The sequence below is a fragment of the Vanellus vanellus genome, assembly GCF_965231255.1.
Source record: "Vanellus vanellus genome assembly, chromosome: 1".
Lineage (NCBI taxonomy): Eukaryota > Metazoa > Chordata > Aves > Charadriiformes > Charadriidae > Vanellus > Vanellus vanellus.
Window position 1 is genome coordinate 192,552,597 of NC_138905.1, and position 24,469 is coordinate 192,577,065.

The 24,469-nt window shown below is 44.6% G+C and overlaps 1 protein-coding gene across 1 annotated transcript in view; it reads left to right on the forward strand.

Annotated features, from left to right (window-relative positions):
• The window catches only part of FAM124A (family with sequence similarity 124 member A), a gene marked incomplete at both ends in the record, with an annotated part of 46,972 nt that overhangs the window by 19,469 nt on the left and 3,034 nt on the right, over positions 1-24,469 (forward strand). The window contains one exon of the mRNA XM_082498273.1: positions 11,121-11,860. Coding sequence (XP_082354399.1) covers positions 11,121-11,860 — 740 coding nt within the window. The remainder of the gene's footprint in view (positions 1-11,120; positions 11,861-24,469) is intronic.

A 24,469-nucleotide genomic window follows, 5' to 3' on the forward strand; every position in this document is an offset into this window, starting at 1 on the left:
GCTGCAGTACATTATCGTGGTGTATTTTCTTTAATTTGAACTTTTAAAAATAAATAATAAAAATTTATTTATGCAAGCTCAGTGAGGAACTGGGACATTTGGTCATCAGTGCGTGCCACTTTCTAGAGCAGTAGATGTCCACTGCCTGACTCATTATTGTTGGTACCGCATATTTGTTTATTAATAGTTTCAGAAAAAAAAAATAACTTTGTATCTGTAATTTCTAAAAGGTTCATAAAATATTTGCCAGGTGACTCCTGGATGCCACCATACGGGACCAGGATGAAGTACCAACCACAAAGCATGCTTTCTATCACTGCTTCCCTTTCCCATCAGGTGGTATGGGGTAGGTCTTTTGAACTTCACACTGCTGTCAGCTGAAAGGATTATGAGAGTCAAAATAGTTTTCCACTACTGTCAAGTCCAAACAGCTCCTTTGCTGTGACGCTATTGTTGGTTGTCTACAGAGACACACACGTGGCAATGCTTGACCATGCCTCAGGGTTTGATCCCATATTTTCTTTAGATGTGTCTTGAGCGTAGATGCTTTGTTGTGCCTTCTGCCTTCTCTCTGGCTGGGTTTCCCTCCCGCCTCTTTGTGATACCAGGAAGGTTTATGCAAAAGCCCAAACTGGTTAAAAGAAGAGGTCTGCCTGAAAATTAACACTTTTAGCCAGATCAGTTCGCTGACTGCCACCAGAAGGCACAAACCTGATTACTCCTTGTCTGAGGGCTTCTTTTCAGTCTGTGCAGCAAGCTGTTTCAGCTTGCATCTAGACCTGACACATGGGAAGCACTGGAAACACTTAGCTGGGAATAGCAGGGGGAAGAGTGCCAGCACTGAAGTTTTAAATTGTCTTAAGCCCATCATAAAATCACACTCTCGGTTAACTAGAGTACATTGTGTGAGGTATGGAGCTCATTGTTGGACCAAATTTGTCAGCTGCTCAAGTGTACAGAGTTTCTTGGGTTTTTTTAAGGCAATGTTCTTTCTGCCCTTTTATAAAAAACATACTGTTGACAATCTCAGCTTTAGATAGGAGTTGGATTCTAAGAAAATGCAATGCTTGGAATCAAAGGACTTTGAACAGTATGGTGTTGGACGCAGTTTGAATGCTGACATGCATTGTACAGCTTTTGATTTACTGGTGATTGCTGATGGGAGTTTTACTGAATTACTACACGTTGCAGCTCTGTACAGAACCTGATATTAATACCAAAGATCAGTGTCTGGGTTCTTGCCAAGTACAACGATCCATATCTTTCTTTAGGAAAATTTTATGATTGTGAAGGATGTGCATCTTTGCAAAGCTTAACTCTTCTAAAGTGAGAATCTGCATCCATTTCGAATACTGCTCTCTCTGTCCCTCTTCCCTTCCCTAGCTCCCTAAAAACCGAGGCGACGCTTTTTTTTTAATTCTACATACAATATAAAATAGCAATACAACAAATTAATGTAATAGTTGAGCATTAATAATTACTGCACCTTCCCTGTGTTTCTGCACTGGACTGAATTTAGCAGCACAGAATCACAGAATGGTAGGGGTTGAAAGGGACCTTCAGAGATCACCTAGTCCAACCCCCCTGCCAGAGCAGGTTTACCTAGAGCAGGTTGGACAGGAACACATCCAGGCGGGTTTTGAATATCTCTGGAGAAGGAGACTCCACAACCTCTCTGGATAGCCTATTCCAGTGCACTGCCACCCTCAAAGTAAAAGAAGGTTTTCCCCATGTTGAAATTGAATTTTCTGTGTTCCAATTTGTGCCTGTTGCCCCTTGTCCTGTCACTGGACACCACTGAAGAGTCTGGCCACATCCTCTTGACGCCCACCCATTAGATATTTATAAGCATTGATGAGATTCCCTCTCAGTCTTCTCTCTTCCAGGCTAAACAGACCCCGATTCTCTCAGCCTTTCCTCATAAGAGAAGTGCTCCATTCCCTTGATCACCTTTGTAGCCCTCCGCTGGACTCTCTCCAGCAGTTCCCTGTCCTTCTTGAACTGAGGGGCCCAGAACTGGACACAGTACTCCAGATGTGGCCCCACCAGGGCAGAGTAGAGGGGGAGGATAACCTCCCTTGACCTGCTGGCCGTGCTCTTTTTAATGCACCCCAGGAGACCATTGGCCTTCCTGACCACAAGGGCACATTGCTGCCTCATGGTCAACTTGTTGTCCAATATAGCAATATAGACTGTTACATAAAGTTCCATGTCGTACCCCAGTGGTCCAGGCTTATTCATCCCAGTAGCATCATCAAACTCACTGGGGCAAATCCTGCAAGCAGTAGCTCACAGAAGCATTGTGCTTTGCTCGAGGGTTCCTGATTACTGGTGGTTCTTGCGTGTTTCTGAAAGACACAGAATCACAGAATGGTCAGGGTTGGAAGGGACCTTCGGAGATCATCTAGTCCAACCCCCAAGTGCCAATTGCCAGCTGTTTTCCACAGATCAGGAATACTTTTCAGCGTATATAAAAAAAAAATGTCCTTACTGTTTCTTTTATGGGAATTGGGTCTCCTTTGAGAATTAATCTCTGTGTGATAAAAACATTTGAGCCCCTAGATGGGCAAACAGAGGTAGACTGTGGCTTTTGAGTGAAGCCAGCTAAGGCAGTGAACACAGTTTGAAGATGCCAAATCATGTGAATCTGTTTTATGGCATGGACACATGCAGACTGAGACACCAAGACAGCTCTCGAATCATGGTGAACTGTGTGGGAGGGAAGAGGGGAAATGACATCCAGGAGAACATCCCTGAAGGTGTATAAGTACATCAGCATTTTGGGGTTCTTGCTTTTCAGCAAGTTAGCAGCTAAGTCTGTGGTTGAGGAGTTTATTGAAGTAAGACTTCAGAGCTTCCCAGAAGATAAGTAGATGATAAGGATTTTTTTTTTTAATTGAAATTTTGATTATTTCTAACGCTGCTGTTGCCAATGTAACATATGGTGTCAGTGGCATATTTTGAGGGAGGAGAACACCAGGTTGCAAGAGCACCATGCAGCAAGAGTAAAGAGCTCATGAAGAAGACCACAGCATTTGTGGAAAAATCCTTATCGTGGGGGGTGTTTGTGAGGAGTTGCCAAGTAGTTTGCTTGCTTGTAATCATGGTGTGAAAAAGCCCAGTGTGGGTTCCTAGAGTTTGTCTGCATGAAGATCCCATACACCTTCTTCTCACAGTTGGGAGTCTTTTCTTTTGCTGGGTGCTTAATGTATAGTAAAGCATAGCCTCTGCTTTGGCATGCCTACGGGCTTCATAAAGCCTAGGTAGAACACACAGACACAGCAAGGGGAAGGCTGTAGTGTTGGGGACATGGGATTACACAGCCAGAAACACGATGTGGGACTCCAGTCCCTTTCTTTTTAGCCTATTTTTGAAAGGAGACATGATGTGAACACGTGCCATCTTTCTTCACAGAGACACTAACTTCCCGCAGGTGTCATAGGAACTGGATGAAAGGCAGTGGGACAAACTTTTGTCTCCATGGAGAAAAAAGGCTGTAACGTGAGTTCAAGTTATGTCTTCTCCTAACCACAGCTGGATAGTCATCCCACAGGCAACACACATAACTTTATACCAAGTGTGAACTGCTCCTTGTCTGCCATGTAGTTAGGGGATAAGTAAGAAATCTGCAGTACTGTGAATAAGGAGATCAGGGAAATAGGGACTGGGAGTGTATCTGTGGCATAAGAAGTCCCTGACTCTTCACCTTGCTATGAGCAGTCAGCAGCCTGACTAAAGGACTCAAGGAAGTTGGTTGTGGAGGATGTAAAGGAAGACATGACAATCACATAGTTCAAGAGCCTTTCTTCCATAACGCTCATCACAAAAGCACTTCTCATCTGTTGACAAAGTGGTACAGCAAGATAAGACGCTAGAACAAGAATGATCTTCAAGATAAGCGTGTAGGCCCACAAACTTTTAATCCGATTTTAGTTGCATAGCTGAGATACCCAAGATGGAAGTGGAGTTCCTTGGTTCCCTCTACACTTATGGAGAGTGGAGAGTGATTTGGCTTATCTAAGTTTTGATTCTGTCTCTCACCATGGAATACAAAGGGAGCCCAGGATAGCCAGCTCCTGCTGGAAGGACATCTGTCAGGTACCTCTCCTTCATAGAATCATAGAATGGCTTAAGTTGGAAGAGACCTTAAAGATCATCTAGTTCCATGGGCAGGGACACCTTTCACCAGACCAAGTTACTCAAAGCCCCATCCAGCCTGGCCTTGAACCCTTTCAGGAATGGGGCCTCCACAACTTCCCTGGGCAACCTGTTCCAGTGCCTCACCACCCTCACAGTGAAAAATTTCCTCCTCATATCTATTCTAAATCTCCCCTCTTCCAGTTTGAAGCCATTTCCCCTCGTTCTATCACTACGTGCCCTTGCAAAGAGTCCTACTCCAGCCCCCTTCAGATCCTGGAAGGCTGCTATAAGGTCTTCCCAGAGTCTTATCCAGACTGAAGAACCCCGATTCTCTCAGCCTTTCCTCATAAGAGAAGTGCTCCATTCCCTTGATCACCTTTGTAGCCCTCCGCTGGACTCTCTCCAGCAGTTCCCTGTCCTTCTTGAACTGAGGGGCCCAGAACTGGACACAGTACTCCAGATGTGGCCCCACCAGGGCAGAGTAGAGGGGGAGGATGACCTCCCTTGACCTGCTGGCCAGGATACAGTTGGCCTTCTGGGCTGCGAGGACACATTGCCAGGTCATGTTGAGCTTCAAATCAACCAACACCCCCAAGTCCTTCTCCTCAGGGCTGCTCTCAATCCATTCTCTACCCAGCCTGTGTTTATGCATTGGTCGGATTGCACTGACCCAGGTGCAGGGCCTTGCACTTGGCCTTCCACGGGATGTCTCTGGGTCACAATGGTTGTGTTTCCTATGAAGAAAGTGAAGGTCATATGGTTCTGAAGGCAAGCCGAGATGGCAGTCTTGGCACCATAGACCATACAACTGCAAACAGGAGGGCAAGTGTCAGGATGCAGCTGCATGATCAGCTTAAGATGTGTAGCTACATATGTACCCAGGCCAACATAAGGGATTGGGCAGGAGTGCATGGAGAGGTGAAGGATGTGAGATGGAGTGAAACGGTCCCTTTCAACAGCAGCTTAAGTTGCTCATGAAAGTTTGCCCTTGGGCATGTAGCTGGTGGGGGAGGAATGAGAATTCACTGGGGGCTGTAGCACAGTGGGGAGTTTCAGCAATCGCTGCACCATCTAGCAGCAAAGGTACTGCCATTGCTTTTGCTTGATCATGCAGGGCCTCTGTGGGCATTAAGTCTCACTTTTAGATAAGATTCATTCCCGCAGGGTTGGCTGCATGCTGTACAATAAGGGCAATGACACCTCGTAAGTCTGTTCATATTAATGTACCAGAGAAAGCTTTTTATCTCCATCGGGCAGATAACGGGCTTAATTTTCCAGCTTTATTTTTGCTAAAGAATTTTTTTTTTTTTTTTTGGTTCTGTAGCAACTGAATATCAGCAAAGAGAGCCTATCTCATGTGCCCATCTGGAGGAGCAGATTGACCATTTTGCCATGCTTGTCAGTATGCTGGTCTGCTGCGCGTTGTCTATACTACCTTAGTACGGATGGAGGAGTGAGCATCCTGGCGCCATTATCTCCATTAGGGAACATTCAACTGCAGCTCCGCAGGAGAATGCTGCTCTGATGGGAGCGTGAAAGAGATTTCTCCGCTTGTTGCTGCGCTGTGCAGAATATCCCCTTTCTTTTTGCTTGTGAACATCCTTCCTGAGTTTGAGGTGGTGTGCGAAGCAGAGCGTGCTGAGAAGCACATTATCCTGCAGCCCTGCGTTTGTCAGACGCTATTAAACAGCGGGGAAAGAGAACGGAGGAGCTGGTGAATCTGTCACATCCTGCTTGTTCAAAAGATTATTGATGCTGCATAATTCATCAAAGCATGACCTAGCAGTGGGTTCTGCTGCCAGAGGTGTACAGTAACCACTTCTGTTACAGCTGCCCATAAAATAATGCTCCTTGTTTATGAAAATAGCCTGTCTTTGTGTCTGCCCATGAGCCTTTCAATTAATACACCTAAAACGGTCAGTCTTGCCTTGGACTCAGATAGGTCCTTTTCAGTGAGAAATGCCACCATTTTGACATTTCTTTGTGGTTTAGAATGGGATTGAAATAGGGAAATATTGACATTTTATGTGCAACAGAAATCCTAGGAAGTTTCAACTAGGAAATATTATAGTGCTTTTTTTCTGACATTATTTATACAGTGATTTAATATTTTTTTTTTACATTCCCACAGTTGAAATATTTTAATTTATTAACAATGAACAAAATATGCTGATCTGCAGTGTTCAGTTTTGAATTATTTCATTACTTCCTGATAACAGTTATTTCCTAATAATGAAGTACCGCTCGATGGGAGTTGCAGTTCAGAAGCTTGGTGCATTCCCCCTGACCCTCTCCCAATGCCTCGTTTACATCTCCTGTAGTGCGTCATGCAACTTGGTCAGAATGAAATGTGAAATCTTACAGCCTGATGTAGTGATAAAGGAATCAGAGAGGTTCAGGTGTTGGTTCCCATGATACAGCATGCCACGGTGGGAAAATGGAAGTTTGTGTTCCAGTGTTCAGATTCTCGATACAATATTGTGGGTCAGCTAAAAAAAAAAAAAACTATGTCAAGTATTTATAGGTGGAATACTTCCTCTGAGTTTCTTCGATGGAAGATTGGAAATGTAGGCGGCTAGAAAATTGAAAATATCTGCCACAGTTTGGAAATGCACTTTCCTATGCACAAACTGGGGCCGGGATCCAGTCTGCCTAAAATCTCTCTTTGCCATAGACTCCATCCTATCTCACATACTTACCAGGTTTGCCTAACCCTGTAGGTAACTCTTCATTAAATATCTCCTGGGGAGTCTGAGAGGTCTTTAGGTCCACATCTTGATTCACCAACAGACGGTTAGGAGAGACATTTCAGGGAGAACAGGTACTTATCTCCTTCCTAAGCTCTCCTATGGGCTGTTTTTAGGCAATCAGTGGATTTCCAGCCATATCCACTGCAGAAGCCTGGAAAATCAGACGTCATCAAGACTGCTGGAGGTGATGTCTTCTCCTGAAATAAAAAAAAAGTGGTTGGAGCACTGCTCCAAGAAGGTACAGGTCCTCGTGCAGGGCAGCTCCGGAGAATGCAACCTGGGCCTCTCACGGCATAAAAGAGGGACCGGACTGCCAGGTCATGTCCAGATAACCCAGTAATTGTTCTGCTGGAGCCTGGTGTGCAAGAACCCTGAGGTCAAAAACCAAATGCAAGAGGGTGACTTCTCTAACCTAGGGTTATTCGGGTGGCATGGGAGAAAACTCTGCTCGTTTCTTCTAGGGACATTTTGCCTCTTGTGTGGTTTAATGCAAAATGCATACCTACTCCAGGGAGAAGGAGTTGTGGCTCCAGTTCCCCGTACCTCCAGATGAGCCTAGCTGCTTTGCAGCTGCCAGGGTTGCTGGCCTGAAGTTACACCTGCTTGTGCCTGGTTTGGGCCAGGAGCTCTGCCCTTCTGGCCAGCTGCAGCAAAGATGGTGTCACCAGAGAGAGTATCTCTCAGGGGTGGTGGGTGCCACCTCCACCCCAAGGACACAGAGCACTTAACACCTTGCTTCCCGCTTCACCCATGGCTGTATGGGTCCTTAGATTGCCACTGTTGTCATAGCTGTCCCATCAGGCACCTCTGGCCAGGGCAGCTCTGGATGCCCAGAGGGTTGTCTTGTGCAGGCACCGCTGTGCCCTACAGAGTGAGGGGGGAAGAAAGGAATTAGGAAGGCAAGATCATCCTCTGCAGGATGCACTCAGCAGGATGCACGTAGGCAACTGGGCTAGACAGACGGGTACCTGTCCTCCCTGTCCCCAAGACAAGACAGCTTGAATTTCAGTGAAGTCATACCGAAATGAGGCAGCTGGCACGGACAGATGTGACAGCACCCACTGCTGTCTGTCAGGTTGTCTTTCTGATGAAAAGATCCTGTTTTCTGGGCAGGGAAAGGAGGGGAGGAAGAACCACAGGGCAGGAGTGCCATTCTGCTTTGCAGGACTTCCTTTTTTCTCTGCTCAGCAATATTGCGTCAGCAACAAAATAAAAATAATACGTCGAGAAGGACCCATCCAAAGCTCAGTAATAAAATATCTGGCCGCCTTCAGCTCCCAGCTTTAGGACATCAAGTGTGACAGCCCTGCAGCATTTGGGCTGACTGCTTTAACCTCTTATGGGTGGTTAATACTACCTAACAGAGAAGTAAAAAGTTTAGAATTGTAAAATACTCTTCCAATCCTGGTAGTAATTACCTCTTAGCAATGTTAGTGCTTTGCCAACCCAAAGAGAACTAATCCCCTTCTGTCATAGGAAAGAAAAAAATGTAATAGCTGTGAGAACTGTGGAGCTTATTTTCAAATAGATGCCTCAGCATTTTGATATTTTCTGTGGGATTAACTAGTAACACAGGAAGGCTAATACATATGCAGAGCTTTCATTTGCTTCTGTGACAATTTGCCGAGGGCAAATTGAACTGTGTCATGAGAAACGGTGTTGTTTCCCCCCTCCCTTCCTTGTCAGTTGAAGCAAAAAGACTTGTTAGTAACATAGAAACAATTTACAACTTATCATCAGTTCAGGGGAAGTTTCTCTTAGCTCCTGGCCTCATATTTCTGCTTTTCTTATGTTTCTCTTTTTCTTACCAAAACAGAAAGGGCTGCCATTTTATAAGTACATAAGCCACATAATGAAAGGTGTAAAAGCATTACAGTAAAAGCATCTTTGCTAATATCAAATAGATACTGAAGCTCTTTCTGTACTGATTTGTTACACTTTTCCCCCCTTCAGCATAGCTGTTTCTAGCTAAAAAAAAAAAAAAAAAAAAAAAAGATGATTTCTCTGCTGTACGTATAACCCTGGCTCCTAACGATGGCTTTGTGCTGTGCTTTGGTAGTCTTCTGAGGCTGCCTCTGTGAGCATCTGGTGTTGATGGGCACGGGCAGCGATGGCTGCAGAATACTAATGCTGAGGCTGGCTCCCACAGGGCTTCACTTTTGAAAAATGCTTTAGCCATTCAGCGGCTGTGCACCGTGCTGAGCAACAGGAGGGCAGAAAAGCCATGCTTGGGGATTTTTTTTTTTTTCAATGCAGAGCAAGAAGCCGACAGGACCGATGGCTCTTGTCTTCGCATTGTTGTGCCCAGGCTTCTTTCAGAGCTGCAGTCATTTATATGCATAAATATCAGGGCTGTCACTTGTTGCAGGCTTTGATAGCATTTGTGTAACAAAGAAAACGGAGGGAGAAAAAAGATGAACATCTTCTATTCCAGTCTTAGAAAATGAATGGCTGCGTAGCTATGGCGATCACTTTCTTTCTGATTTTATTAGATCACTGTTCTCTGCAATTTGTTTTCCTTCCTGTCCTGCTGCCCCATGTAAAGGACCACAGGAGGACTTCCCCCCACACCCCCTTTATCTTTCTCCCACACTGTGACTATCCACAGGGGATATCTCAAAGAATTACCTACCAGTAACAATTGCCACGGCAAAGCTTCTTGCCATATACTGACACAGATAATATTTTTGCTTCAATTTTTTTCTTCCATTAACCATCTGACAAAGTCAATCCACATCACCCCTTTCATGCAGAGATACAAGCACTCTGCTGTAATTGTATTTTAGGTGATTTACTTGATTTTTGTGTATCTCCCCTAGGCAAAATGCATGCTTGCTGTTTGCTCTGCGTACCATATCTTTCTGCAGCTTCTAAATTAAGGCTGATGGTATGTTTACCGGTCATCTCTGGAAAGCTCTGCAGTTGCATCTAGCTTTTCTCTGGGTCTTGCAGCTATTCTGTGTTGAAAGACAACTAGAATACACTACTTGTATAATACTGTTTTTCCATTAAAGCAATTGCTGAAGTATCACAGGAATGTTATTCCGATGCCAGGAGGAAGGAGGGAGAGGTTCGTACTGATTGCCAATAGGAGGGGAAACAGTCCGTGAGACAATCCCCCTATTAAATGTGGTCTGCGCAATGAAAAGCTTGGGAAGCCTTTCTAAGGCTTCACACATTTAGGCTTTGTGCCCAGGCTCGGGGTCTGAGTTTCAGAACATCACACAGGGGGAACCATTTCAGCAAAAATATCCAGATTACCTGGATAATTTACTAAGCTGTCTTGGATCTCCATTCACATGCATCTTTATTGGCATGCGACTCCAGCAGAACAGAAGTGACAATTTCTCCCCTGCCCTCCAACCAGCCGCTTCTGAGTTATCAAAGAGGTTTCAGGGACAACAACAGATAGAGCCCCTGTGAACATTCCCAAGGCTAACTAGAGGTTTCTGGTTTTCCCCTGAGCAAGTGTAATTTTGTGTGCTTTGTGATTTTACCAGTCTTCCCTAATCTAATAAAAACCTTGAAGCAGTAGTATTATAGTCTTGATGGTCTGAAGATATAAACAGTGCAGGATTTGTAGAGACAAGTAATATCTTTTCCTGAAGAAGGCCTTGTGTGCCTGAAGGCTTGTCTGTTTTTTTTTCCCAACTGTATCAGTTGGTCTAATAAAAGATATTACCTCTCCCTACAAACTTTGTCTTACTTATTAAAACAGTTGCCTTCGGGACACAGAACACTCTTAACTGGGTGGAAAACTCCAACATCAAGGTGATAGAGTGGAGTTCAGTGGTGTGATTTCCATGCCCTGAGCCAACTGGCACAAATTAAAACAAGGTGGGATGAACACTGTCCACCCTGATCATTCTGCACATCATTAGTGTCCCTTTCACCCTCACTCTACATCAGTATTTTTGTCTTTCCTACCTCTCAGCAGTACAGAGCATCTCCTTTCTAGCACAGAAATGCACATTGGGTAACATCTTTTGGATGCTACCTCAGTAGAAACAGCAACTCTTACAGTACACTGGATGAAACTTCTCTGTCTTCTGATTATTTTCTTGGTTGCTATATCTCTGTACATTAGTTTACTGCAGGTGAGCTTGAGAGAGATTAAAAAAAAAAAAAAGCCCAGTGTGACTGAGTAGATGGTTTCTCCTTTAAAAGTCACCTAAATGTTGACAGCTTGGTTACAAATCTTAAAGGATATTTTTCTTTTTATACTCTCAGGTGAACTTTCTGTGGAAGGCATACAAGACCCATTTCTTGTTAGTGTACATATTATCGCAGACCCAGGTGAATCCAAGACTCTTCAGCAAGCCATCGATAAGCTGCTAGCCTGGATCCATCCAGACCTTCAGTTGTTCCGAGTCTCAGAAAGACGAGCGCCCAAGAAGCGCAGGAAGCCAGGTAAGGCTGGTGTTTCTCAGCCAGCCCTTGCCGTCATTTTGTTTCTGCAGGAGGAATATGGAGAAGAACCCATCTTGCAGCTCCACGAAACCTTTCAGCGGCCGCCTTGGCATTACCACCACACAGAGAGAGTGCACGGGAAGTTCCTCCCTTACATGCCATGCAGCCAGGACTTTTACACTCTGGCTCCAGAGACTCCTTTGTGGGCCATTCGCCCAGTGCACTACGGGAAAGAAATTATCCGCTTCACTATATACTGCAGGAGTGAAAACTTTGTTGACATTTTGAAATTGTACGAGTTGATACTGAAAAGACCAGTGTGTCAGAAAAAAGCGGACTTTTGTGTTTTCCCCGTCTATTCTAACGTGGAAATAGACATCCAGTTTTCTATAAAAAAACTTCCGAAGGGCCAGGTGCCAATGCCGACAGAGTCAGCGGTGCTGGAGTTCAGAGTGAAAGATGTGGGGCAGCTTGTGCCTCTCTTGCCCAACCCTTGCAGCCCCATCAGTGAAGGCAGGTGGCAGACAGAAGACCACGATGGAAACAGGATCCTTTTGCAGGTAAGCTCAGTACACAGGAAAACAGAAGCACATTTATTGGTTTTGTGCAGGAAAGCTTAACCTGCAATGGCAACCAGAAAAGGAGGCTTTTTTTTTTTTTTCTCTCTATCCTAGCAGAAAAGAGAAGAACAGTACCACTAAAGAAAGAACTTGAAAGCCCTTGCTGTGTGTGTAACTAATCAGGAAAGCAGTGGATGATACTATCCAGATATCAGTCAGCCCCAGTTTATGCAAAGAGCGATGTGAGATGAGGTAGCTGTTTAAAAGAATGAGGAGAGAAGGAATTATGAGCCTGAGTGGAGAAATGATGGCTGATGGGTGTAGTTTTATAAGAAATATGGGCACAGAACTGACAGGGGTTTATAAAATAGCTCTCAGTTATGAGATTTTTATGGGAGACAAGCAGAATTCCTGATGGTACTCATTATTTTCTAGCATCACAGAGTGACAAACTGCATCTCTCTTTTTGCACAGTGATTATCAGGATGGGGAGAGAGGTGGTGAAGGAAAAGAAATGCACCCTAAAGAGCAGCCTAAGAGAGCCGTTCCCACAGACTCTCCTTTTGAACTAACCACAAGTGCTCGTAACCAAGTCCTGAAAGAGAGTTTGTTTGTTAGGACATCTGTAGGCACCATATCTGGGCAACGTACTGGCATGCTCTGCTTCGCTACACCCCATCCGTGGGAGATAAAGGGGATAACAAGCAGCAAGCTTTTAATAGCTGCCTGCCCTGCAGAGAGGGATATCCGTGGCAATCCAGAGCCAGGTTAATGTGCATCCCTGCACTGCGGAGGTATTTATTGCTGCTTAGCATTCCAATCAAGGAGCACAGACCCTCACCTTTGGAAGACTGTTGCTCAGATTTCAAAGGAGGGTTATTTTTTTTTTTTTAGTGAGTTACATTTGTGAAGCTTGTCAAATTGTCCGACCTCGTTTCTGTGGAAGAGGCATTGTGGGTGCCATCCTTCCACTGTATGGACCTCCCAGTGTGCAGGGAGGTATGTGCACCCCTCCCCACCCCACCCTCCCACCCCCCCCGCAGCACAGTCCCCCTGTGTTTGTAGCGCCTGGGACTGAAAATCCAGGAACGGGGAGGGCATCTGTGCTCTGGTGAGTCACATCCAGGTGGTGGTGAAACCTTTCGATGACGCTTTGCAGATGCTGCCCACAGAGACACCCCATGCTGGAGCTGAACAGCACACTTGTAGGGCTCAGGGGGCAATTCAGCTTCCCTGCCCATCTGCCAAGGTAGTCACCAATTTGCCAGGGTTACTACTTGCACTTGGCTGTGTTCGCCTGAGATAACTTAAGCTTACAAGAGCCATCACGGAACTTTAACACAGCGGCCACACTCACCTACGTCCCCTTTCCCCTGTTCTTTTTCAGGAGGTTTCTGCTATGTCATATAACTGGTTTATGGGATCTTACAGTGGGTTTAAGTAAATTGAAGGAAAGGTTAAAAAAAAAAAATAGGGCTTCTAAACAAGGTTTTTGATTTCAAAACAGCAAATTTTCAGAAATTACAGGTGCCAGGTAGTACAGAGGTAAAGCGAGACTTGCTGAACAGGTAAACCGCACAAAGAAAGTCAGAGTAATATTTTAGCTGTATGCACCAAAAAAGAAGAGCGAAAGCTTGCTAAGCGTGGCCTCCAAGTGCAATTAATTTTCATTTGTGTTCAGTGGGGATGATGATGCTGAACAGGAGGGCAAAATGGCAAACGGGAATGAAGTTACAGAAATGGAAATTATCACATTGGAAGTGTGGTGAAGCAAAAGAAGTTTAATATATGCAAAATGGGGGGAAAACAGAGACTTTGGATCTAACTTAGGCAATTGTAAAGTCATGAAGGCTAAGTATACAGGTTTTAAACAAGTCTGTACAATCAGAAGTGGAGCTCTATAACTAAACCAACAGGAAAATGTCCTGTTTGTACTCAGATGACTACAAGCCACCAGTGCAACACGGCCATGAAAAGAACAGTGCAGTCTCTGGTGTGTACCAGAGTTAGTGTCCCCTAAGGTGTGCGGGAAGTGCTTGTGCCATCACACAAGGTCCCCTGAGCTTCACCTGTCTTCAGCCCTGGGCTCCAGAAAGGTGACTTCAGAGAGGTGTGGGTACGGGGAAAGGCTCCCACCTCGTGCAGAGGAATGGAGACACTGTCTTACAAAGGGAACCTGGAAGAGTAGGGTCATCTGAGCCTGACCAAAGTAAATCTGAAGGGGGCTCTGACAGCGCTCAGGAAAGATACCAGAAGGTAAATGGCAGGAACAGGAAAAGGCTGTTTCACTAAATGACTCTTCTGGCACAGGAACAAAACCTATCAATAAATAGATTTAAGCTGGCAGTTGTACGTATTGATGGCCACTACATAACAGCCACCCAGCAGGTGCAAACAAGTTAATACCCTAATTCAAGACAGGATGGTCAGTTAAGAAAAAGGGATTATATGATGGAGCATGGGTTATGAGAAACACTGGATTTGGTGATCCATGGACTCCTTATATTCTTTTAACTCATTCTGAGTTCAAAACAATTATAGTGTCTACCTTTTAAAGTAACAGGACTATATTTTCACTTCTCAACGAGTACTGCTATTAACAATATTATCAATACCACAGTATTGGTAATACCTCTCACTTCGTTATATGAACCCAAACAATGACCTCCTAGTGTTTTGCTGCTTGCACATCAGTTGGTATTTAGTAACCATCAGAATATTTTTCTTCACTTCATATGCACACTGCACCTTTTTACAGATTAAAATTACCAGTTATACCCAAAAGGGTAGATTAACATCCCTGTTAAATTACAGGCAGTGTTTAATGTTTGAAGTTTGAATATATCTCCATGATTAGACTAACAAGATGTGACCTATGTGTTTTCCTTGGTGTGCTTACAGGGACTTGGATACTCGCCAGCCAGATTGATCCATGTTCTTAACCCATCTTGCAAATGCAATTACCAAGGGGCTTAGATAAAGTCAGTGCAAGAGAAAATAAAGTTATTAATGGGCAGGATAAGTCTGTTTAATACCACGGAAACTATTCCTTCATTTGCAAGGAAGCCCTTCAAAATTATGTTCTCACAGTAGCTCTTCCACATTGGCAAGTTAGCTCCAAGGCTGCAGCTATTTACCAGCTGAGGCAAAGGGTAAACTTCAGTTGGCTTTAGCGTGAGCGAGGCTTAAGAGCGTGTTTGCATCCTGTGGGAAGACACCCACAGTGCTCAACCAGTGCTAAGCCCAGAAGCAGGAGCTCTGGGGAGCTCTTGTCAGAGCAGTGGCGAGAATATGTAAATGATGTAGCTAAGAATATACCATATAGTGGTATACTGAATATACTGCCAGTTTTATGGGTCTTGTCCAAATTCCTGGCTGCCTCTGGGCATAATCCACACAGAGACGGCTGAAGTGCTAATGAACTTGCATGGCTGGCAGTGCAACGTGGGAAGAAGGTAAGGTTAATAACTGCTGGGCTGGCTTGGCCATGCATGTTTGGGAAGCAAAGAGAAGAAAACGCGGATGGCTTCTTTAAATTACAAGACTGTCTTCGGATAGGGTAGAAAGTTACGTAAAAATAGCATTTTGGCAGAATTTCCTAGCTGCTCTGCTTGAGGGGGAACATGCACACATACTTGGGAGGAAGGTGGGCGACAGCAAATGAATATCTCAGCCAGGTAGTGACACAGCACTTAAGCATAAGATCTACTGCCATTTTACATGCCAAAGGGTACCTGAAACACCCTGAGGAGATCTTCTGGCAGATTAGACTCAGGACTTACAGGAGTGCTGTGCCCTCCTGGCATGCTGGGCAGGCACCTTAGGAAATGCCAAAATGGACCAAACACCTATGTTCAGGCACCTGATTCACCCTGTAATAACAATTGCTTGCTGAAATCCCTTCCCCTCCACCATCTCTAGGACCAAGAAAGAAGCAGACATTACCAGAAAGCCAAGATAAATAAAAATCCCAAGAAACCTGTGGTTTGCGATGAGTCTTTGCTAATCCTGCCTGAAACAAGGTAGGGAGATCTGGCATTGTAAGGCTCTTAAGGCAATTATTGTGCTAATGACCCTGTACTGTTTATAGGGTGGCTATTTTCTGCTTAGTCTTGTTTTACAGAGCATCTCTGAAATAATAATGCAAATGTTAACTGATCACAGCTTTTAGTTAGACGGATTTTTGAGACTGTGTGCTGAGGTAATTGGCCAATGTTCTTCTTGCCTATTCCGGGCAACTGTAATCTTGAGTTCAGAAGCAGCATAGTCATATTTAGGAAGCATGGTTTATTGCCTGAAGCCTTGCTTCTGAGAAAAGATTGACTGTGGACCCAACCATTAAGTCTCATTACCCTGCTGGTGTGCTACCTGCAAGCTCAGGTCTCTGCTACCTTGGAGATTTCTCCATCACTTGGTGTACAAAATGAGTACTCTAGATCTATGGTCAGGCTGTAGTCATCCCCTAACGGTTTCATGACGTCAGCTGCAGTCATTTATGTACCAGAACAGTACGTTGAATACATCCTTGGAGCTGCCAGAAGTCAATCTGGGGGTGCAGATGTCTGCCAGCTGCATGCACAAAGGCATTCTGTGCTAGGCATTTGCAGTGCAAAATGCCTGAAGATGGGAAGCAGCATGAAGGTTACATGCCTACACGGGCATCGGCAAATATGTTATACAGAAAAAAGAATCGAAAGCTTATAGCTGAAATCCTCTTTGTTTATGCAGTGTAGTATATACAGGTGTCTGTGGGAGTCGTGAACTCATCTCTTCATTCCCTTTGTCTGGGACCACAAGAACAAAAGTGCCTTTGTTTCCCTTAGCTTGCTTAAAACATGTACATTACTGCATGAAAAGTACGGTTGCAGTCTAACCTCACACTCAAGCTAGCTGAACACAGAAATCAAAGAGATTTTTCCATGATGCACAACTGACCTAATGTGTTTCAGGCTGAGAGGAGGGAGCAGAGACAGTGCCTTCTTACGGAGTGCTGGAGACTGGCCATAACCGAAGCTCAGTGAAATGCCTCAGGAAACGCGGAAAATACCCTGTCTTAGATATGTAGGCAGCAGGGGTGGGTATTACTGAGCTGCTGAGGTCAAAAGAATTACAAGATCTGAGATTAGGACAAAGCTTTTCCTTTTCCTCTCCCAGCCCCAGCTGAGACCAAGGGAAACATTTTACTCTCCTCCGCAGCCCGAGGAATGGTTTGCCTCTCAAGCTTATCTTGGCCAAGGAAAGGCAAATCTCAGAGGCTCAGGGTCCGCTTCTGTTTCTGTTGAGAGGTTTAGGACACAGATTGGTGTGGTCATGGTTGCGCTTGCTTCAGCTGACCCACCAAACCCTGCCAGACCTCACCTGAGTCTGCCTTTCATCTCTCCAAGGCAAAGTAGCGTTCCTTCTCCTTCCCCGAGTTTCCAGTTTGGGTGTCTTGATGGTCATCCAGCATTCATATGATCTTGATAGAACACGTAAATAGTCTAGGAGCATTAGGCTATCTGCTACCATTTTAGGGGCCTTGGGCTTTTTGGCACCTCTGTCTCATGCTCCTGCCTGAAGCATAGAGCAATTTAGTTTCCTGAAAACTGAAATGCTTTCGTCTGCCTAAAGTGTCAGCAGGCTGAGTAAAGACATGGCTCAACGATTTGTAAAATGATGAACACAAGGTCAGACTGGGTCATATACTGTACCCTTGTAGTCTTAAATTCACTTAAATCATCTCATCCCTGTTACTCAAAAGCATCAAGCACTGGGAAATAAAGGACAGAAAGTGCAGTCCCACTACTGCAGTCTTGAGTCATTACAGTTAAGTACAAGAGAGACCGGGGAGCAAGGAAGCGGAGAAGGGAAAAAGGAAAGACAAAAACAGGCAAAGAAAGGGCACTTTTGCAGAGAACAGTTTGGTCTGCAAGACGGAAAATGGAGGTGAGAAAAGAGCTTTGAGCTTGCTTGAATTAATAGCGCAGATCTGAACACAACGAGGAAGAAAGACAAGAAAAGCAGGAAAGACAAGCAAGGATGTATAAAGGGCACATCTACAAAAATTACTTTTACTTTCTGTTGAAAGTGCTGAAAATGAGAGTCTTTTGGATTAAAAATTTACTTAGTCAAGGGAGGTGCCTTAAGCTGATTTAATTAATCTGTAAATCTAATACCAGCCTTCTGTTTTTAAAAATCTTCCACTCTCTTTTTCCTTTCCTTTTAGCTCCTTAGGTGTTTGATTCTTCTTAGTGCTAATGGTTGGGTATGGTGGGGACACAGCTGCATCAGTCACTAACTCAAATAGGAAGTGATTTTTTTTCTTCATCCCAAGGTACTTTGTCTTGCCTGTTAGTACAGTTATCTTTCATGGCATAGTAAGATCTCTGGTGACTATGTACATTTAGCAAAAATTCTTGAGAGTGAATATGTTTAACGTTACAAGACACTCACCTGTTCTAGTTTTACAAATGTCCTGGTTTGAGGTAAAACAGAACCAATTTTGTTCAGTAACTTTGCTTCTTAGCTGGGCCTCTTCTAACTACTGAAATTAACTGCCATTCTCAGGCAGCCTCACCACAGGAGGAGTCAGATGTAGAGGTAGTTGTTAAATCCTTCTCTATGAAAGATCTGAGAAATATTAGGAAGGACTTTAGTCGTCATGAAGGTGAAACACTTATCTCCTGGTTGCTCCGATGCTGGGATAGTGGGGCAGATACCATAGATTTAGATGGCAGAGAAGCTAGGCAATTGGGAAACCTGGCCAACTCCTGCAGCTCTCTGGACAGGCACCCCAGCGAGATGCGGGCTCATCTGAGGTGATTTATAGTGATGGGCAAGTTATTGTAGACCCTGATGAAATGCCATGCAAACGATCTATGCTAAAAAAGTTTATATTGTGCAGGTAGTGTTTCACTCTCTCAGAGTGATAAGACCAATTGTTTATAGCTGATGCCCAGGCATGGTATGCAGAGAGGCTCTTGCTTACACTTATTGCTATACCACCCAAGGCCAAGCAACTTTGTTGTTTGCCCTGTTGGACGGTTGGAAGCAGGAAAGCATAGTGGGGTCCCACCTGCAGGGAGGAGCGGACAGGACAGGTGACCCAAAACTGACCAACAGGGGATTCCATCCCATCTGCCTCATGCTCAGTATACAAGCTGAAGGATCAAAGGGTCAGCCTGTCTTCCTTCAATCGCCGACGTCTGAGGAGGACTCTGTTTGTCTGCCTGTGATCCCGATCCTGAATCCAGATCCGGAATCCAGTTCCCGTCCGTCACTGAGTCCAGTCTGGGACTGCCCCAGTGCCAGCCGGTGTCATGATTGTCATCTCGGGAGCTTGATACGGTTTTGTATTTATTTTTCATTATTTCTTCTTTTTATTTTATTATTAATATTTCATTAAAGTAGTTTAGTTCCTTCTAAACTCATAAGTCTCTTTTTCCTCCTCTGCCTCTCTCTTTGAAGAGGGGTAGAGGGGAGCATCTGTCAGTCCCATCTGGGGTCCCTCAGGTCCCCAGTAGTGGATTTGGCCTAAACTACAACAACAAACACTTTTCAAATATACTCAACTCAATTTTAAATTTAATTTCTATATTTTGCCTATTAATATTCTGCCCTTCTGAAGACATTTTGCCTTTCAGGTAAGACTTAATATGGTGATACTGAGGACTAATCTCTGCCACTTTTTTCTCAAGTTGATTCTTTTTTATTATTATTTCTGGATCAATCCCACTGGTTTTAGTAGAATTAAATAAAAACACCATCACACTCCTGTTGAGTAAGGTGGGCGAAATCTGGGCTCGAGGTGGTGATGTCATTGATGTGCTGGCTCTTTGGCTGGGTTCTGACCTCAACAGAGCCCTGCTGGCAGCACTTAATACAGATAATGCATAACGAGATCACTCTCCGCATTCTTAAAAAGCAGATAACTTAAAATAGATTGCAGGAGCACTTATGGATTTTTTGTGCCAGGTGTAGGCAGCCCAAGCGAAGTCGAACATGCATTTCTGTGAGGTTCGCCCCAAGTTGTTTATGGTGTTCCCGGATATTTGTCATGAAATTCTTCTGCGGCCCATTGTAATAAACAAAGAGTCTAAATCCCTCCAGGCTTCACAAAGATTTGTGCAGAGATTATAAATGAGCAGCAGATTAGCACCAGATGAAAAAATCTGTTCTGCTAGAGAGCTAATCTGTTTAGTCAATGGCTGGTTTTGTCGTGCCTTTACGGTGAGGTCCAACAGCTCCGCTCTCCCTGTATTTGGAATTTCAGTCAAAATCAATGTGTCGGTTTGGATCGCGTCTTTGTCCTCTCAGATGACTGACACCCCCCCCTCTCCAGCAGCTCTGCTGTGCTTGTGCCTGACGCAGGCAGCACGGCTGTACCAGGCAGGCCTCTGCCGGGCAGCAGCCGGGTATCAGGCAACGCAGAAAGCAAGCTGTGAGAAGGCTAAAGATGGGGACTTAAACAAGAAAAGACTCCAGAAAAACTATAGCAGATCCAACAGCTTCCAAAGCCGAGGGAAGAACTGGGGAGGAGGGAGAAGGCTGTTCTGCTGAAATGTGTAGCTGCACGTGCATCGCGTAGGCCTCAAAGCACAAAAATAGGTCTGACTGTTTCCAGCCGAAAAGGCGGTGGAAGATCAGCATCTCCCGCTTGCCTGCCATGGTTTCTCCCGAGAGCAGTCACACGTGGAAATCCACTTTGAACTTTGTGGGACTGTTGGGCTCTGGGGGGTTAAAAACAAGAGGAGGGATTGCGGGAACACACAGGCTGCACACAGCTCTCCCTGTGCCGTGCCAGGCTGGTACGAGGGAGCACAGGCAACGGCCTTGGCACAGGACTGGGAGCTCGTTTTGCCTGAGTTTTAATCCCGACTAAATCATCAAATCCTCTCTGTGATCTCTGACAAGCTACAAAATGTAGATGTAGAAAAGTCTTATTAGTCCACATAATCCAGTTCTCTACAATATAGGATTAACCTGTAATCTTTATTCACTAGTATTTCATGAGATGCAGCTTCTGACACTCTACCTGTAGTACAATTCTGCAGTCCAGTGTTCTCACAGTCAGGGAAGTTTTCAGTTATGTTGCTTTGAGATGGAAGTATTAAAAAAATCTCCCCCTGTTATTTCCCCCTCCTGCCCATATCATGAAGAGCAGCACTGGAAAATCAGTCTTCTAAAGGGGAGGCGAGGGGAGACCTTATTATGGCATACAAGTATCTAAAGGGTGGCTTGAAGGAGGATGGAGCCAGGCTCTTTTCAATGGTTCCAAGTGACAGGATGAGGGGCAATGGGCACAAGTTAGAACACAGGAAGTTCCGTTCAAATACACAGAAACACTTCTTTACGGTGAGGGTGACAGAGCACTGGCACAGGCTGCCCAGGAAGGTTGTGGAGTCCCCTTCTCTGGAGATTTTCAAGACCCACCTGGATGCAGTCCTGAGTAATGTGCTCTGGGCAGTCCTGCTTTAGCAGGGGAGTTGGACTAGATGATCTCTAGAGGTCCCTTCCAACTCTGAAAATTCTGTGAGTCTGTGAGTCTGTAAATCGTAACACATCTAAACAAAAAAGGATCAAGGTAAACAATTCTTCCTGTAAACAGAGCTGTTCAGAAATAAACTGAGTTAGTGATGTCTCTTGGCCTGCCCTGCAGGCAGCCGTCCTAGGGACAGGTTTTATTTGTCCCCTTCTTCTCTCTGATCTACCATTACCTCCTGCCAGAACAACTGAGCTTGATCCGGAACTATGACCCAGTAGCTGGAATAACAGCAAATACCTTGTATAAAATGAAATGCTCTTATCTGTCCATAGCATTAAAAGAGCTAGAAAAAAAATGACAGAACACTAAAACTAATAACTTACCTAAAGTAGATTTTCCTCTTTAGTGTAAGTATGTCCCAGTTAGGTGAGGAACTTAAAGCTATTTGGCTGCACGGGGCAGGTTGCCCTTTACAAGTGCTCCCACTTACAAGTGCAATTCCCCTTTCCTTTGAGTCTCTACTTTTTATCTGCATATTGGTTAGAAAGTTCCTACATGAGAACCCTTGGGGTTTCTTGCAGGGCTGTTTCATCTCACCTCATCCATTTATCCTGGTGTTAAACTTTGCTCCACTCCCTCGTAGGTGATGCCTCGGGTAAGCATCCTTTTGACTACTGGCAATGTGGTTGCACCTGTAATCGTTGTGTTGCATATCTACAATCCAAAACTAACACAAGCTGATTTAAACTGGAGTGTTTGTAAATATTAGAAAAAGCTCAAAATCAAACCAGCTATTTTTGTATCTGTGCTTTATTTCCAAAATGCGTAAGACTTTACCTGTATTAGTAAATTAAATGTGCCTCGGAACATTCCCAGGCACTGAAATCCCTGATACGGAGTAGCCCGTGCGTGTGCTTGCAGGCAAGGCAGGATAAAACAATTACATACAAATTACATACAAATAGAATTAGACAACTGAATAAGCCACAGTATCTCTCACTAATGGTGACCCGAGAGATCAAATTAAGTTATGTTTTATTTGGAACACTTCAAAAATTACATCAATAAATAAGAATAACAAAATATTACCACCATCTAAATGGTGGTAATATTGCACTAGTGTGCATAATATCTCCTCTATACACCAAAGCAAAATGAAGACATGGGAGTCAGTCTAACCTCGATACCAGGGAAGGTCATGGAACAGGTCATCTTGAGTGCCATCAAAACCCACATAATGGGCAACCAGGGGATCAGGCCTAGTCAGCATGGGTTTATGGAAGGCAGGTCCTGCCAGACAAACCTGATCTCCTTCTATGACAAGATAACCAGAATATTGGACAAGGGAAAGGCTGTTGATATTGTATACCTGGAGTTTCGAAAAAAACATTCGATACTGTGCCCCATACAATCCTTGTGGAAAAACTGGCTTTGCACGGCCTGGATGAGCATACGATCCGCTGGATCAAGCACTGGCTGACTGGAAGGTCCCAAAGAGTGGTGCTCAATGGATTTAAATCCAGCTGGTGGCCAGTTACAAGTGGTGTGCCTCAGGGCTCAGTGTTGGGACCATTTCTGTTTAACGTCTTTATTGATGATCTTGATAAGGACATAGGGTGTATCATCAGCAAGTTCACAGATGACACCAAGTTAAGCAGGAGTGTTGATTCCTAGGAGGATAGGGAAGCTCTACAGAGAGACTTAGATAGATTGGATCATTGGGCCAACATCAATGGTATGAGTTTCAACAAGGGCAAGTGCCAGGTCCTGCACTTGGGCCACAATAACCCCATGCAGTGCTACAGGCTTGGGGAGGTGTGGCTGGAAAGCTGCCTGGCAGAAAGAGACCTGGAGGTTCTAATTAACAAGCAGCTGAATATGAGCCGGCAGTGTGCCCAGGTGGCCAAGAAAGCCAATGGCATCCTGGCTTGTATTAGAAATAGCGTGGCCAGCAGAAATAGAGAGGTGATTGTGCCCCTGTACTCAGCACTGGTGAGGCCACACCTCGAGTATTGTGTCCATTTTTGGGCACCTCAATACAAGAGAGATATCGAGGTGCTGGAGCGAGTGCAGAGGAGGGCAATGAAGCTGGTGAAGGGCCTAGCAGACAAATCATATGAAGAGTGGTTGAAGGAGCTGGGACTGTTTAGTTTGAGGGGAGACCTCATCACTCTCTACAACTATTTGAAAGGACACTGTGGAGAGGTTGGTGCTGGTTTCTTCTCACAGGTAATTAATGACAGAACAAGAGGGAATGGCTTCAAGCTCCAACAGGGTAGATTTAGACTGAACATTAGGAAAGAATTTTTCACAGAAAGAGTGGTCGGACATTGGAATAGACTGCCCAGGGAGGTGACTGAGTCACCATCCCTGGATGTGTTTAAGAGACATTTAGATGTGGTGTTGGAGGATATGGTGTAGGGGAGAACTTTGTAGAGTAGGGTAGATGGTTGGACTCAATGATCCCAAGGGTCTCTTCCAACCTAGACAATTCTATGATTCTATGAGTTATCTCTGTGAGGATTTGGTTCAGCTCCAGGTTGGAGACACCTAAAACTGCAGGTATTTTTGTGTGAGCCGCACTCTGTGTTCTCACTGTAGCCAATGCGTATGTACTCAGTACAGCCCAAGGACCTAGTCAGCAACTTGGCTAACCAGACACAGGAATTTGTCTTTAGGGAAAACTGAATTGCTCTCCAGGCTCTATTGGCTGTGTTAATTAGACAACTAAATCCTACATGTGATGTCTCTAGGCTCTGTCTTATATACATATAGACAGATGGTACGGTCTGCACAAGATAAAGGCAAGGCTTTCGTACAGCCCACAGAACTCTCCCCAGTGCAAGTGTCAGATCTGTCACCAGAAGCCTTGTGGTTTTGGGTAAAGTTTTGTCCAAGTTGTTACCAGTGTCTGTGGTCCCAAGGGCCCCCTTACCTTTTTACAAAAAAGAAGACTGCACTTGCTTGGAACCTTGATTTCTTTGGATGCTTGATCTGTCAAATTATCAACCAAGTCTATGAAAACTCAAGAATATAGCATAAAAACTAGCCATGGTCAGTCAATCCACCGTCATCTCTCAGAGGTCAGGGAAGTGTTCTGGAGGTGATTCTATTGTTTCAGCAAGCGTGGTGGTTGCGTCCATACA